Source organism: Stegodyphus dumicola, chromosome 11 (assembly GCF_044657685.1).
Source record: "Stegodyphus dumicola isolate Sdum_Otavi_A_Nest chromosome 11, ASM4465768v1".
In the NCBI taxonomy this organism is placed as follows: Eukaryota; Metazoa; Arthropoda; class Arachnida; order Araneae; family Eresidae; genus Stegodyphus; species Stegodyphus dumicola.
Genome location: NC_140778.1, coordinates 149,161,716 through 149,178,863, shown reverse-complemented (window position 1 = coordinate 149,178,863; position 17,148 = coordinate 149,161,716). Strand labels below are relative to the sequence as shown.

Genomic DNA, 17,148 nt, shown 5'->3' with positions numbered 1-17,148 from the left:
AATATTCTAAAAGTCCTGGCGAACACCTCCTGGGGTGCAGAGCGTTGCTCCATGCTTCCCATTTACAGAGCTCTAATTCGGTTTAGACTGGACTGGACTATGGCTCAGTTGTTTACGGATCCGCCCGGTCATCAGTATTGTTAAAACTGGATCCTGTTCATCATCAAGCTCTACGGATCTGTTCAGGAGCTTTCAAGACTTCTCCCGTCCAGAGCCTGTACGTTGACTGTAACGAACCGTCACTTTATCTGAGGCGTGAACAATTGTCCCTTTTGCAATATTTTAATATTCTATCCCAACCTGAACATCCCAATAAGCTGTGCTTACCTGATGATGTGTGTAACGCGTTATTTGAAACACGTCCATCCTGTGTTCCTACATTTCTTTTAAGAGTTCGCCCTGTCATTTAGGAACTTTCCCTCTCTGATATGCACCCCCAAGCAGTACAGAATTTTGAAATCCCACCTTGGGAAAATGCACGGATTCAGCTTCTTGATGTTTTTGAGTATCATGTGAAGGCAAGCACTAACGAGATTATTTACAGACAACTCTTCGCTGAGCACAGGAACAAATATAGCAGTTATCTTCCAGTTTATACAGATGGGTCCAAGTCAAAAGATCATGTCGGGATGGCATTTGTAATTGAAGACCACATAAAGGGCAGACACTTGCACCATGCTTTCTCTGTCTTAACATCCGAACTAACTGCGATATATTATAGTCTTTTGTACATCTCAAGGCTCTGCTGCAAAAAGTTTATAGTTTATACAGATTCGTATAGTGCTCTTAAATCATTAGAAGCTTTACCTAATACTAAAAATCCAGTAATAGTGGATATTCTCAAATTACATATAAACTTAATGAATCGTGGATATGAAATTCTGTACTGCTGGGTTCCCGGGCATGTGGGAATAAAAGGGAATGAGCTGGCAGATATCACAGCAAAATGTGCTGTTGAACTGTCCAGTCGTCTCATCACTTTTGCAGACATCTGTTGTGTTGTGAAACAGAAGATCCGAAAAAAAATGGCAGCAACTTTGGGATGTTCAGCTTCAAAATAAATTAAGACATGTAAAACCTAGAATTGAGCACTGGGAATTAACCAAAAATCGTAAGGAGGAAGTTCTTTCGACTTGCCTCAGAATTGGTCACACTAGAGTGACACATAGCTACCTTTTAAAAGCTGAAAATGAGCCTGTTTGTTTTAACTGTAATGTTTGTTTATCTGTTCGTCATTATTTAATTGAGTGTCCATGTTTTAATAGGCTTCGCCAGAAATATTTTAATAGCTGTGACTTGCCTCTCGACCGTTTAATCGGAAGAGAGGTCAATTGTGGTTTGTTTTATTATTTGAAAGAGACTGGCTTTTATTACCAAATGTAATTTGTTTTGAAGACTGTGTCTTGAATTTTAATTTGTTTTTATATGACTTCATCCTCTGGATTTGGTACATTTGTCTACTTGTTTATTTATTGAATTTTAATGTCATCAATTGTAATCATCCCATGTCGTGTTTGGCGCGCTATAATCATATTTGGTTTTTGCGCCATAATCACTCACTCAAAAACTAACAATCAATAGCAGAGAGAATACTGATTTACCAAAAAATAAAAAAATCCGAAAAATTGACGATGAAGGTTTCCAGCGGCCTCCTCGCCATCTTATTTCACGAGGTGCGCCGATTTCGCCTGAAAAACAGGTTCCTAACAAAGCCTTGCCTCCATTTTGGAGCGATCGATCGGAGGAGGAATTACCTCCCACCCAACCAGCAGCTATCCCCCCTCAGAGGGAGTAAGAAACAAGCGCCTAGATATTGGGTTCTCATCTATCCCAGAGTTCCACACTCTCTTCGCTCGCAGTATGTCATTTCCGGTTGTGGGGAGGGATCTCAAATGATAGAATAGCTAGTGAACGGAAATCCTCGTATTGCAATTTTCGTAGTCGAGTGTTTACAAGCTAATTTGATCAAACATCTCTGATCATTTTAAAACAAAACGGTCCTTTTCAGGACCAAATGATCACTTTAATAAAGGACCCTTTTCAGAGCCAAATGTTCAATCTGATGAAAATAATCAAACTAATTCGGATATTTCTACGGATATCATTACATCAAACAAGTTTCCATGCAGACGTGGGAAATTCTTTTTTTCCAAATTTAATTTGAAAAGGCATGTAATAAAATGCTATCCAACGGATGAACACATATTGCAGTCTCTAAATTTAAAAGTATGTGAAACATCCAAACTCAAAATATGTGACTCTAGTTGTAATGGTGATCACATTTCAACTAAGAGACAGTACAAATGTCCTTTGTGTAAAGGGGATTTTGAAAATGAGTTGATAAATGAACACTTTTTACAAGTTCATGATGTAAAACTTGAAACATCAGAATTAAAATTTGAATCCTATGAAAGTTTTCATGAATGGAAAGATAATTTAGAAAATAAAGTCGAAATTTATAATACATGTATCTGAAAACCAAATGCCACTGGTACAGTTACATATTTTACATGTCACCATTCAGGGTATTTTCATTCACAGAGTTCTGGAAAGCGACACATAAAGCTACTGGGCAGTAAAAAAATTAATGCTTATTGTCCTGCGAAAATAAAATTGGTCAAATCAAAATGAGAGGAATACTATGCATATTTCCAGAAAACACATGTAGGCCATGAAAATGATATGAGTCATCTTTTCCTTTCAAGTAAGGATAGAACCTTTATTGCATCAAAAATAGCTGCTAAAGTACCATTTGATGCAATTTTGGATGAAATTCACGATTCCATATCTGATTCTGGCCTCGAACGATTGCATCTAACAACAAAAAAAGATCTGCAAAACATTGAACGAAGTTTTGAGTTAGCTTCCAGTGCAGTAAAACATAGTAATGGTGTTGGTGTATTTAATTATGGCAAAGCACACGAGGGCTATCTGCCTAAGGGAAGGGATGCCTTTGTGGAGGACTTTTCTAAGGGAAACTGGCTCGTATACACATTACACATGGGGAAAACCACGAAAACGCCCATGCAGCCAGCCCATTCGCGGGATTCGAACCTCGGACCGAACTACCAGTGTTCAGCGACTTTACTGCTCGACCGCTGGTCGGCTAAAGCATAGTAATGACTATGTGAGGGTTGACATGTAGGTGAATGAAATGCTTAGTTCACAGATTTCATACATGTTATATTATAAGGCACAAGGTGTAATATCCCCAACACATACATTCCTTAACGATGAAGATTTTATTCTCATCATAATGACAAATATGATGACAATAATCACAAAGTGAAATGCTAAAAAAATTTAGTTCAGACTGCATACAGTTAGCTACAAAAGTCTGTGTACAGACTAAGTGTTTTTTTTAATTTAAAATTTAAAGCATAGAAAAATGTTTTTTAATCATTGCATATTTTTCTTCTATTAGCTAAAATTGTAAGCTTAAATAAAAAGTAAATAATATCAGTGTAATACTTTTTAAATTTTTTCAAAAAACTCAGAAATTCCATCCAATAAGTCTGCGTACACTTTCAAAAAAAAAAAAAAAAAAAAGTAAAATATAAGTTTTTTTTTACATTACTTCAATACTTTGTAGGATATCCTTTATTCTTCAAAACAGCCTGCAGATGTCTGGGCATTGACTGAACTAGTTTTTAAGTGTCATCCGACATAAATTTCGCCCATTCTTTCTGCAATTTACTAATTAGCTCATTTCGCGATGTAATATTGTGTTTTCGAATTCGTTTGTCCAATTTTGCCCACAAATGTTCGATTGGATTGAGGTCTGGTGACTGTGGAGGAGTACGCAATTGTCTTGGAGTGTGATAGAGGAGATATTCCTTCACAATTTTAGCTCTATGTTTCGGGTCGTTTTCTTGTTGGAAAATAAAGGTATTAGAAAGGTTTAAATTTCGGGCACCGTCTCGTAGATTTTTCTTCAGAATATCCAGATAAACATACTTATCCATGACTTTATCAATAATGTGAAAATTTCCATCTCCTTTCGACGACGTACACCCCCATACCATTACACCGCCAGCTCCATGTTTGACAGTTGGATTTAAATTTCTCAGATTCAGTTCTGTTCCTGGTTTTCTCCATACAATAGGGTGGCCATTAACTTTAAATATTGTAAATTTACTTTCATCTGACCAAATTACATTGTTCTAGAAGTCCTGCAAAGAGTTTAAATATGTTTTGGCAAAAGCAATTCTTTTCTTTCTATTTGTCTCGGAAATGTATGGCTTAGACCTAGGTTTGCGTCCATGATAATCAGCCTTTTGCAGCACTTTTCGTACAGTTTCAGGAGAAATTTTCTTGTTGCTAGTTAAAAAAATGTCTTTAGCAATGCTTGCAGCAGAAAGTTTAGGATTTTGTTTAATTCGTAAAAGAATTTTTCTTTTCTCCCTCTGCGTTAGCTTCTTCGGTCTCCCACATCTTGGTTTTACAGCAAGACTATCAGTGTCAAGATAGTTTTGAATAATTCTCTGCCCACTAGAAAATGGTTTTCCAATGGTTTTACCAATATAACAAAGAGTTTTATCTTCATCTCTCAATTTGATAATTAGTTGTCTCGTAACTAAAGGAATTTCTTTATTGGTTGTCATTTTCGTCAAAGAAAATAGAAATAACAACTTCCAATCAACGTGAAATTTGCTTCGGAAGTCAATGACCTTGAAAGTGTAACCTTCTTTGCAATCTCAAGTTTGAAGTTTAAAAAAGTTAGATAAAAAATACCCCGCCTCCTTCGCGTTGTACGTAAACTTTATTGGCTTTGATTTCTGACCACTTATCTTTTAAAATTTAGTGTGCATAAATTATTAGATATGAAAATATTACAGTTAAATAATTTCAAAGTCTCTTATTGAAACTAAATATTTAAAAAAAAACTACTCTTTTCGCACCATAAATTTGGATTTGATATTACTTTTCTTGATGTATGCAGACTTCATTGACTAACTGTATGTATAGATGGCACTCATGGCATGAATGCATATGGCTTTGAGCTTATAGTTTTATTAACTGTCAACAATTTAAGAGAAGGATTTCCTTGTGCATTTTTAATTTCGAATCGAAGTGACCAACCAGTTTTGTCTATATTCTTCTCAATAATCAAGCAAAGCATTGGCACATTACAACCAAAAGTTTTCATGTCAGATATGGCTGATTCTTTTTTTAATGTATAGGTTTCAGAGATGGGCACACGTGAAAAACGCCTCTTTTGTGCATGGCATGTTGACCGTGCATGGCGAAAGAATTTTAAAAAAGTCAGTGGTAGAGAAAAACAAGCCCAAGAGTATCAAGTTCTCCGCACTTCTTTACAAGAATGTGTATACAGAGTTTTAATACTGCAGCAGAAGCTGTGTTAAATTACTTGAAAACTGATCCTGATACACTTGATTTTGCTAATTATTTTTCGACACATTATTTAAAAGATGCAACTACTTGGGCTTATTGTCACAGAGTTCATTGTGGATTAAATACAAATATACATATTGAAAGAATGCATCGAACATTAAAGTACATATATTTATTTACATGGAAAAAATGTTAAAAGATTTGATAAGGCTGTGCAATTATGAAATTTATTAGGGATAAAATGTTTGATAGAATCATTACATCAAATAAAGGAAAATTGACAAGTAAAATTAGAGACTTGAGAAACAGATATAAAACCAGCTTAACACTGTCATCACAAATTATACAAAATGAAAGTGGCTGGATTATTTCATCAGAAAGCAATTTAGATTTGTATACCATACAAAGAGTGATCAGTGAGGGTAACTGTGAATTGAAGTGTACTGAATGTAATGTATGCATACACACATATATGTGCACATGTATAGATTCTTCAATTAAGTGGAATATGTGTAAGCATATTCATTATTTATGCCAGATGCAGAAAAACAGTTCAGCAGATACAGTTCATGATTCCTGTAATGAGACTTCATTGATAATAGACGACACAAATGATAATAGTAAATGAATTAATGCAAAGTACATCATAAACTTTGACATTAGCAGAAAGAAAAATAGCACTGCAGAATAAATTTACAAGCTTACTAAACTCAATAACAACACCTAATGAAGTAACTAAAATGGAGAAAATTTATAAATCTGCAATAAATACGAGTATACCACACTTTGAACCTCCAACTGTAAACATACCAGCTAATAAAAAAATTGTACAGCAAAGAACCTTTAAACAAACAAAAAGAAGAAAAATAATGAAAAATTTAATTCCGACATCAGTACAAAATTTTCCTCTCACAGTTATGATAAATAACAAGACAAATATTCAGGGGCAACATTCTTCTTAAAATTTTCATTGTTTAAAAATTACATTATATTGAAAATTCATTTGATGACCTATGTCTTAGTAAAATTAACTTATATTAATTTTACTATTACTTTACATGTACAGGACTCTGGTATTTTTTTCTCTTTATAGAACTCATATTCAGTAAATTTCCAGCTATACACATTTTAAACAATTTTAGAGATTTTAAATGTTCTCACTCTGCGGATAACTGTTTACACAATATGAATGAATTAACTACACAAACATCAAGGAAATGAAAAAAAATTCTGTGCCACCATTTGACACTTTTTCTCTCAGTCTGATATAGACATTTTTAAGTGGTCAAATTAATCAACATATCTCATATGATTATTATAGTTTGTGATACCTTAGAAATAACCATAAACCTACCAAAAAAATTTCAGAATATTAAACCGAATGTACAAAATCACAATGGAACAAATGTTCGGAAAACATTTTCAATAGTCCTGTCCCCTAGTAGCAGTATTTCCTACATGCGTGATGGGACAAATTTGTCCCACCTTTTCATTTCAACCATTTTTAATTAATATATATGAATTCAAATAATACTTTTTATCTGCAAGAAAAAAAATATTCATTCTAATACCAAAAGTTGTCCAAATGATTTAAATTGCATAAGAAATTAAAACAAAAAATGCTTCAAAATTAGACCTGCAAAGAATTTTTTCCTACATGATTTCTATGAATTACTAGTGCCACCATCTGTTATATATTTAGGAAACTGAAAGGTATTATTGTATGTATTTTAAACAGAATTTTGCAGCTGTCATCTTGGAGATAAAAACTGATAAAAAAAAGCCGTCCTGCCGCCCATCAAAGGGTTAAAGGCTTTATGGACCTCTTTTTTTACCTTCTTATTTTAAAATTTTGATTCCAATGCTGTGTCCAAGAAATCAAACAGTAGCACAAAAAAAAAAAAAAAAAAAAAAAAAAAAAAAAAAGGGAGTATGTGTGTATTGTAGAAAAAAAGAAATAGGTGGCACTGGATGCATTATTAAAATAGACACAAAAGTACTCAAATAAACATCTCTCTCCAAAGTTGGCAACAAATTTATAATTTTTGGTGGTGGTGGGGTGTGATAATTAGAAATTACTTAAAAAAATAAATGGATGAAATGCTCCTTTTCAAGAAGGTTATTCTTGACGAACTTAGCAGCATGAATGCCAGAGTGATGACTAGGTTCTGTCAAAATTTCTTCTCTCAGTTTCATTTGTTTCTTTGCTTTGCCTTATGTGCTATACTGCCAAGCTTAAGAAAGAGCTTTCAATGATAGGGAAAATGAACAATTTTTCAAAAGAATTTGGAATACACACTTTTATTGATACATAAGCACCAGAAAAACCACTTAGTGCTCAAAAATTTTATTTTGTAGCATAGCACAAACATACAATTAAGAGGAAGTGTAATGCCAATGAAACAACAGAACATTTACTAGTGTTTACAGCTGCATGTCATGTCATAAGTAGTTCATGAATGATTTGAATTGAATGACATTTTGGAAAGTTAAAAGTCCATCTGCAAAAAGATATTTTGAAAGTGATAAATTCCCTATAAATCTATTTTAAGAAGAACATATTGACATACTGCTTACATCGGTGCAGTTTAGGATATCCAAAGTGTGATTTTGGACAGCAATTCATTTTCATGAATGAATGCTGTGGTAAAATTCATATGTAACATTGCAACTAAAACCTTACACCCTAAAATATCAGATATATTCCTTCTGATAGCAGATGTAGAAAGAAACCAACAGTTTCGGTATATCTCAAGTTTCATCAATAGAATTTATTTCGTCTTAATAGAAGTAAACATGACTATGCCATTCTTTTCCTGAATGATGAGATGTATAAAAAAGGTGAGGCATTTACATGGTCGTTTCTCAAAATACTGCATCTAAAATGCACACCCTGTACACCTTGCCGAAAAGTTTCATGAATTGTTCACAGACAATTGCAAACTTATTTCTAATGTAAAAAGAATGTTTTTAGAATTACCTGCTAGAGCAAAAGTCTTTAGAGAGATTGCAGTTGATATATTGTTGCCTTTAAATCCAGTTTTGAAAAAGTGAGGAATATGGTAGCGTGAGCTTGCTATTTTGGCGAGTAGTAGCGTTTTTAAGAGGTGGAGGTAGGGTGATTGCACAGAATGCCAAATACCGAAGTTTTTTTATAGATTTCTTTGTGAAATGTTCTATCTTTATTCAGTTATTTCTGGTTTCAGTGAAGGGTGATTAACAGATTTTTACTTTCTGTATGCTTTCGTGGGCAGAAAATACAGTAAGGTTGGCCCTAATGACTAGTATTTTGTCAAAACCACAGATGCTGTCAATATTTTTTATGTTCTTCGATTAAAATGCTTAGGCGTTATTTAAAAAGGCATCTCTAAATAAGAGTTTCACATTTATAGCTTAATATTTCTCTCAAATACAAGCTTCCCTGGAGAAACAGAATCTAAATTTAGTAGCCTCTTTGTATGCATTTGATGTGATGAAAAATGTGTCTCCATATTTACGTTGAAAAAGGTGTAGGTTCAAGCATTGTGAAAACATGTTTGATATCGTTATGAATCCTGTGAATCTCTATGTTTTAAATATGCACCTGTCCCATCAGCAGATGATTGTTTTCCTGCCTCAGGGGCATTTTAACAGATACAACTTGTCAATGGAGAATCTGAAGAAAATGCCTATGATATTGACACAAGTGAACAATGTGTTACATGGTGATATTCCTTTCTTATGTATCAAGGCTGTTTGTTTAGGTAATTCTTGACCATGGTATTTATTATTCATTAGCATATTTTCTCGGGAATTTATGAAAAATACTAATATTTTAATGATATGTAGGAATATGTTTTTATGTACTTTGTTTATCGATATTAAGAAAACTTTATCTTTATCAGTGCTAGTTATAGTACATGAAGTGCGTTAATGAATTCACAACTTAACACAGTTAACATATTCATTTTTCCCAAACTATATTTTAAAGACATTTTTCTTTATGCAGTTTGAAGTCATTTGAATTTAGATTACACCACACCAGTTTGTTAATTTTGGTGACTCTGGGAGTGCATAAAACTTCTCAGTCATCTCACAGAGCCAATAAAATGATAATAATCTTTATTTTACTGAAATCATTTATTGGATGTAACACCTAACATCTTCCGAAAGGTAAATATTAAAAAAAAAAATATCATTTGAAATATATTATTTCATTATAATGTTACTCATAAAAACTTATCTGCTTAATATTATAGGTAACATTATAACAACAGAAGTATAAAACACTACTTCATTAACCATTTAAAAATGTATATTTTGAGAGGACACGATATTTAAGACACGATATTTGAGAGGAGCTGCATGGAATAATACGGCTCTTAGAAAGACGACAACCACGTTATCTTTGGTTCAACCCCCCTCCCAACTTATTTACATCTTCTCAAACGGAAATGACGTCTGGCGAGCAGCCGAGAGTGGGGAGCCCTGGGATAGATGAGAAACCCAATGTCTAGGCGCTTGTCTTACGCGCACGATCGATCAGGAACACTTCACCAAGCGACCAGCTCGCAGTAACTCCAAAGCTCGAATGGGGAGCTGGTTTGCAAAGAATCTATAGTGAGAAGAAGTCAAGCTTCGACTGCACAGCAACGCCACGGAGAAAAACTGAGTCTAAAATGTGTCTTTTTTGACAACTTTACAGGCGTAAATTCAGGTTCTCTGAAATTCATTCACGCATGCGCGCTAGAGCCAGAGAGTTTGTCAACAACATCGTAGAAGTCGTCATAGCGCGCCATATTGAACGCTAAGCACGAGGATTTCAGCAATTTTGAACATTTGGAAATGGAAAAAAATAATGAATCACGCTCTAGTGATCCTGCGTGTGAAAGGTACGTAAAAATATTTAATTCTTATACCTTTTCATAGTAGAATTATTTTTTAAATACCAGAGTTATGTTCAAATCCATTCCATAACATGGGATGGTAATCAAATATCATGTAATGAACGATTATTAATTAAGTTGGCATTAAAAAAGTTAAAAGTTTCATTGGAACACTTTATTGAAAAATTATAATTCCTACTGTTAAAGAAATCAGAAGTATTTCGAAAAATCTCTATCAAAGCTTCTTACGCAAAATTAGTATATTTGTATATAATTGCGAGGATAAAATCAAGCAATCATGGATGATTTACTATGATTGCTAATGAAAATTATTTCAGTTCTTCATATCCGATCTTTCCTGCAGTTATATGTAATGTATATTGCAACTTCTATTTTCGTTTAACCAGGTATCAATTTTTTAGTTCATGATATTTTCTAATTCTATACATTGAGCATTATTTATAATCAAAGAATCTTTATAATAAACTATTCACAGATATCATTTTTTTGCTACTAAGAACTGCAATATTATCCCAATTTTTAATTATTTTTTAAATTAATTTTTTAATAATTTTTCCAGTTTTAAAAATAAAATTATTAAAGTAAATTAGCTGCATAATTCTGGTGTCATGATATTCATTGGCTCTTTTTTATTTTATTTCAACCTTGCAACTTAAATGTATTCTGTAAATTAATTATTAAATATCCATATTTTATTTTTATATTCAATTTTTATATATTCTGTACTGATGTGATTTAAATCTTTATAATAATAATTCATTTAGGTTAAATGATCCTTCACCAAAGGCTTATGTGCGTTGTGTGGTGTGTAATGCCAATTCTTGGTATTTTCCTGAAAGAAAATTCTTTCGGTTTCCTAAAAATCCAGAGAGGTAAAAATTTAATTTTTATTTTAAGTTATAAGTATTTAAAATGCATGAAAATAAGTACAGTATGACAGATGAAGAAATTTTTTTAACTTTCTGTTATTTAAAAAAATTATTCCTTTTCAAATGAAAACATTATATTCATTAACATACTTTGTGTGATATTCAATGTTGCCTTATCTGTTTAGCCTAATTATATACACAATAGTAATAAAATATTTATGTAAATATTACAAAATCGTAGAAGCATTAGTTGAATATATGCATCAGCTAAAATGAATTTTTTCATAAGCAGAATGCTTAAAAATTTAACATTAGTTTGAGTAAAATGCATAAATATTAATTTTTTTGTACATAAATTAGTACTTAAATGTTATCTACATGTCAAATTTCTGGAAAAACTAAAATATGTATTTGTTTCGCACAGTAATAAGTTACATTTTAAATGAATGCTTAAAACTAGTATTCCCTGTGTAAAGTAGGTGTAAATTTCATGTTGTTTTAACTTTTATAGATCAGCACAATGGCTTGAAGCATGTAGAATTTACTTGATTGGACGTGACAAGGAAATATTAAAGAAGCCACCTTCTCTTTTATATCGAAGTCGTCTTTGTTCCGCACATTTTGAAGACAATGCATATTCCACAACTAAGAAGCATTTTTTGCATTCGAGTGCTAAACCAACAAAATTTGATGAAACAGGTATGCATTAATTTCAAGTTTATATATTTCAAAAATTTTTAAAAATTTAACCTCTTATATATTGTACTGATCAACAACTTACTATGTTATCTTAGAAAGAGAGTAGTCTGCTGTCTTTAAAAAGAGTGATAAATCTTTTTCTGAAGGATAATTTAGTTTAATCTCCCACAGAAATTTCATTTGTTTACATAAATAATATAACTTATTTATTATGAAAGGACTCTTCTGCTGTTTCTTACATAGTCAATTTTGGTATGAGAGAATGTAAAGTAACCCTTTTTTAAAATCCATTAAATTTTCCTTAGTAAATCCTTTATGGATATAGCAGAATGTTCTTAGAATATGATATAGCAGAATATATTTACGCAAAGTATAATTTTAGGCTTTGAATCAGATTTACAAACTCAGGATAAATGAAATTAACGATAATTAAAAATAAAATTAAAACTTCGGCTAATCTTTGGAATATGCTAACTGGTAGTTTGGCGACATTTTGGTAAGGCGATAAAGTTTACTAGCTAGGACTTTAGCAGTGTAAATGGATAAAGTCAAGAGTGTACGTAATGCCATTTTTGTGCAATTCTGAGATTTTTTTTAAGTCAAAATAGATCGACGTATACATGGATGATACCGTGTATGTGCAATTCAAGCAGTGGGCGATTCTACACTTTCTCCCAATTTCGCACCTAATCTTCATGATGATTAAGCACTTTTGTTCCATAAAAGTTCTAGCATAAGCGTAATTCGGCTAGCAAATTGTTGGAAAAAAATGTTGAGTAGTGAAAAAGAAAAAGAAAAAAAAAAGCCTTTACTTTGTCAAAACAAAATGGCGTCCAAAAAAAAAAAAAAAAAACAACTAGCAGGGTTGGTCGCCAAAAAATCGCCAAGTTACCATAATCCGAAGATTAACCAAAACTTCTTTTCTTAAAACTAAATGTCAAACCGTGTTAAAGGTTAGTTAAATATTTATTTGTTTAGAGATGAAATATTCATAAAATAATTAATTGATAATGATTATATTATGAATTATTATGCATTAGTCTTGTTATATATATATAAATTTTCTTTTTCCTTCCTAGCTGATGAGCTGTCCAGAAACGACAGAGTTGTAAATGTTCATCAGCTGTCTATGAAGTTGTGCTCGAAATTGCAGCAGCATGCAATCAGTATCGATGATAATTAAAGTCCTTTGGCAGAAACAGATTCTGGCACTTCACAAACAGATTCTGGCTGTCTAGAACTTGGTTCACACCAGCACTCCATAGAACTAAATAATATCACCGAGACACCAAAATCTTTAAAAATAAGGCAGTTAAGAAATAAGCCAGCATATTTAAAACGAAAACATTCAGCAAAAAGGAAAGCAAACAAAGCTGGAGTCGAAAAGGCACTCCAGCTGATTAGCTCATTAGTTAGTTCTGTAGTTTTCACTTTTATAAAATCACAAATAAAAGCATCAAATGTGTCAAAATACGGACGAAGATGGTCACTGATGGATAAAAATTTGTGCCTTCAGATCTATCTTAGTAGTCCAAAATCATATAATACACTGAAGGCTTTTTTGCATTTGCCCAGCTAGCCTACATTATTGAAAGCTGTATCTGGTATAAAAATGGAACCTGGATTTTCAGTTGCTGTGCTCAATGCCATAAAATTAGTTGCTAGCAAACTGAAAATCCATGACAGGTATTGCATCTTATCCTTCGATGAAATCACTTTAAAGCAAAGCTTATCTTATGATAAGAAAAGTGATTACATTGTTGGATTTGAAAATTATGGTTCCTACACTGAACTAAAAATGTTTCCCGAATATGCAACTCATGGTCTTGTTTTTATGGTCCGTGGGCTGTGTAAAAAGTGGAAACAGGTCATTGGCTATTTTTTTTCTTCTCACACTACTCCAGGTTTTATGTTGTGTACTTTGGTCATGGAAGCCCTATCAAAATTATTTGATTGTGGTTTGATACCTGTGGCTGTTGTTTGTGATGGTGGTGCAAACAATGTAGTTTGTTACAAAAAATTTATGAAAGTCACAGAAGAAAGACCATATATTATATGTCAAGACAAAAAGGTATTCACACTTTTTGATGTGCCTCACCTTTTGAAGTGCTTGCGAAATAATTTTAGAAAGTATGATGTTAAATTTCAGGGTGGCAAAATTGCTAGTTGGAACCACATTGTATCTTTGTGGGAATTTGATCGTAAAATGCCTCACAGATGTGTTCCGAAATTAACAGACCGCCATGTAAATGTGGATTGCCTTAGTGCTATGAGTGTAAAATTAGCAGCTCAGGTCTTCAGTCATTCTGTGGCTTCAGGCCTGTGTTACCTTAGTGCACTAAATGGCTTACCCGCATCGGCTAGTCTTACAGCAGATTTCTGTTCAAACATAAATATTTTATTTGACAGTTTGAACAGTAGAACACTTAAGCACTCTAATCCTTTTCTTGCAGGAGTTACCAAGTCATCGATTCACTTAAAAACCTGGAAGGAATTCATCAAAGGCATTGCATTTCAAACAGAAAAAAAAAATATCTTTCCCAAGTATATTTGGCTGAAAATTAACACTATCAGCAGTTCAGCAGTTAATTCCAGTTCTGTTGGAAGATGTACCATTTGTATTAATGTGTCATTTCACCCAAGATGCCTTGGAAAATTTTTTCTCTGTTGTTAGACGCAGAGGTGGAAATAATGACCATCCAACTGCATATGATTTTCAACAGAGGATGAGAATACTAATGGCACAGAATATCATAAGCACAAGTAAGCTATCAAACTGTGAACCTGATAACGATACAGTTTTGATACCTACAGAGTTGCTGACAGTTATCGATAACACTGAGCCTGGAAATGGCAGTGATGTAAATGATATGGAAATTGACTTTGATGATCCCTTATTGGTAGCAAATGAAAATTCTGATACTAGTGCTTGTATTGCAAGTACATCATATGATGTATTTTCACAAAATTCAGCAGCTTATGTTGCTGGATATATTGCTGGAAGGGCATTGAAGCAATTTCCTTGCACTTTATGTAAGAATATTCTTCTTGTTGATAAATCTTTGGGTGAACACACTTACTTTTTGTATTTTAAAGAATTTGATGTAGTGAAAAATGGATTGTGTTACCCCTCACAACAGTTTACATTTACTGTTTGTGAGATGGGTGAAAAATTTGTAACTTTGTTTGATAAAATATGTAGCCAAAAAGATGTGAAATCCAAAATTATATCCCAACTGAAACTAATTGATCATGAATGGCTTACATGCCATTATCATGCAGTAAAAATGTGGGAATATATTGTCAGTTCATATGCTCAGCTTATGATATATTATAAGCTGAAAAGTATAAATAACAGCTTGAAAAACAGACATAGAGGAAAGAAAGAAATTATTAAATTACACTAAAAAGTCTTATTTGTATATATTATATGTATTATTTGTAAGAAAAATATATTAATGTAAAGAGTATGTGTGAGAAGTTTTTGATTTTGTATTTTTGCTATATTACTATTTGTTGTATTTTAATGTTTTTGTAATGTAATGTAATTTGTTGAATTTTACAAAAGTTCATGTAATTTAATTCTCTCTCTCTCTGTATATATATGAAATTTCTATTTATGTATATATATGAAATTTGGATTTATGTGTGTATCTTCAAATGTAACTTCAGTATCTAAATTGTCTGTAAGTACAGTGAAACCTCAGTTAACGAATATAGTTTGTTCCTAGAGGTCATCTGAAATCTTTGTAAACCAAACCTAATTCTCCTTTAGGAACTTCTGTAAAATATATTATTGATTCATTCCTTCGCCTCAGATGATTGCAGATTTTAAACTTTTGCATTGGTAACATTTGCACCAGTTTACAATTGAAAAACCAGTGCAAATCATTAAATCTAAACTAGAAAGAAACTAGTTCAGTAGTAGAGAAATATACATGTATTAAAAAGAGTTGGTGATATAATTACAAGATAATGAGAAATGAAAAGGGAAGAAATATTGTTATTAATCTTTAAAATGAAATAGAAATAAATCTTGCTGATAGAAAAAAGGGTTACTTTTCCATTATACTCCCGCAAACTTAACAAATATCCTGAATTAATAGAAAATTACGAATTTAAAAAAAAAAAAATGTATGTAAGAATTGCATTATATATAATTTTTTAACATTATTTTACAAGGTAAATCGTCAGAAAAATTTAAAATATAAACATTTATGTAATTTTTCTGTAGCAGTGAAAATATAAGTACCTACATAATAAGGACGTTTGGCTAAATGAGTAAAAAAACTCAGTAAAATAAGGATTAAAAAAATAATGTGTTTTTGTTGTTAAATTTCAAAGAAAAAAAAAATTTGTGACACTGTTCAAAGCATGTTTTGTCTTTTTGGTACATGCATAGACTTACATTCCATGTTTCACACATGTATCTTCTATGAGGTTTCTTCCTTGTGCTACAAAGTATACACTGCCTGGATCTAAATTTCACTGGTATATGTCCAGTGTTATTTAGTTTCTTTTCATCAGATGACGTTTGTGGTTTTTTATGTTAATGGGGAGGGCTTGGTCTTTTTGGCTTTGGTACGGATCATTCGTTTCCCATTCATACTTATTTTATTCATATTTCATCCCAAAATATTCAGAAAATATTTTTAATTTAAATAAAACTTTAAGCGATTTCAATTTTTATTATAGCAAAGTATATTTACATTAAATTTAAACCACAGGAAATAATTTATAAAATCACAATACTAGCTTGGGGAGCAAGTGTGTTGAGGTCAGAGAAAACTCTCTGGTAAAAGATCAGTAATAAATCAATTTTCATTCAAAAATTTTGAAAAGAAGAAAAAAAAAATTCCAAAATTGGTGGTTTCAGGGCACGACCACCGTGCGTCAAAGGATTTAGGCATTATATAGAAACAGAAAAATCCTTAACTGTCAACTTCTTCAAAATCTCTGGTAATAATTTCTTCTAGATTGAATTCATTGTTTCATTAGTTATGTATTACAAGGCTTTGTCCATGAAAATTGAATAATAGAGAATATTAAAACTGCTCATTTTTGTTAGAAGTGACCTCAAAACATGTAGGAAATTCATTTATTGATAGCTTGTATGTTTGTCTTTCGAGACAGTTCTTTTTTTTTGGTTAGGAAATTTGTTCATCGTGAAACATATTTGTAACCTGAGGTTCCACTATGCATTGAGCTGTGTTATGCTAATAAATTTTGACAATAACAATGTTTATTTTTTTTTTTTTAAATTTACATGTGAAAAAAATTCTGAATGCTGTATTTGCTAACATTGCATCCTGCTCTGTATTTTCTTCTCAAGTTTTTTT

General features: G+C 32.1%; 1 protein-coding gene across 1 annotated transcript; it reads left to right on the top strand.

Annotated features, from left to right (window-relative positions):
- Window positions 1-9,933: 9,933 nt before the first annotated feature.
- LOC118204671 (uncharacterized) lies at window positions 9,934-13,005 on the top strand. Its single transcript, XM_085827316.1, has 4 exons — window positions 9,934-10,226; window positions 11,006-11,113; window positions 11,622-11,809; window positions 12,889-13,005. Exons 1-4 carry the CDS (start codon window positions 10,180-10,182, stop codon window positions 12,990-12,992), a joined length of 447 nt encoding a protein of 148 aa, XP_085683442.1. The 5' UTR covers window positions 9,934-10,179; the 3' UTR covers window positions 12,993-13,005.
- Window positions 13,006-17,148: the final 4,143 nt, after the last annotated feature.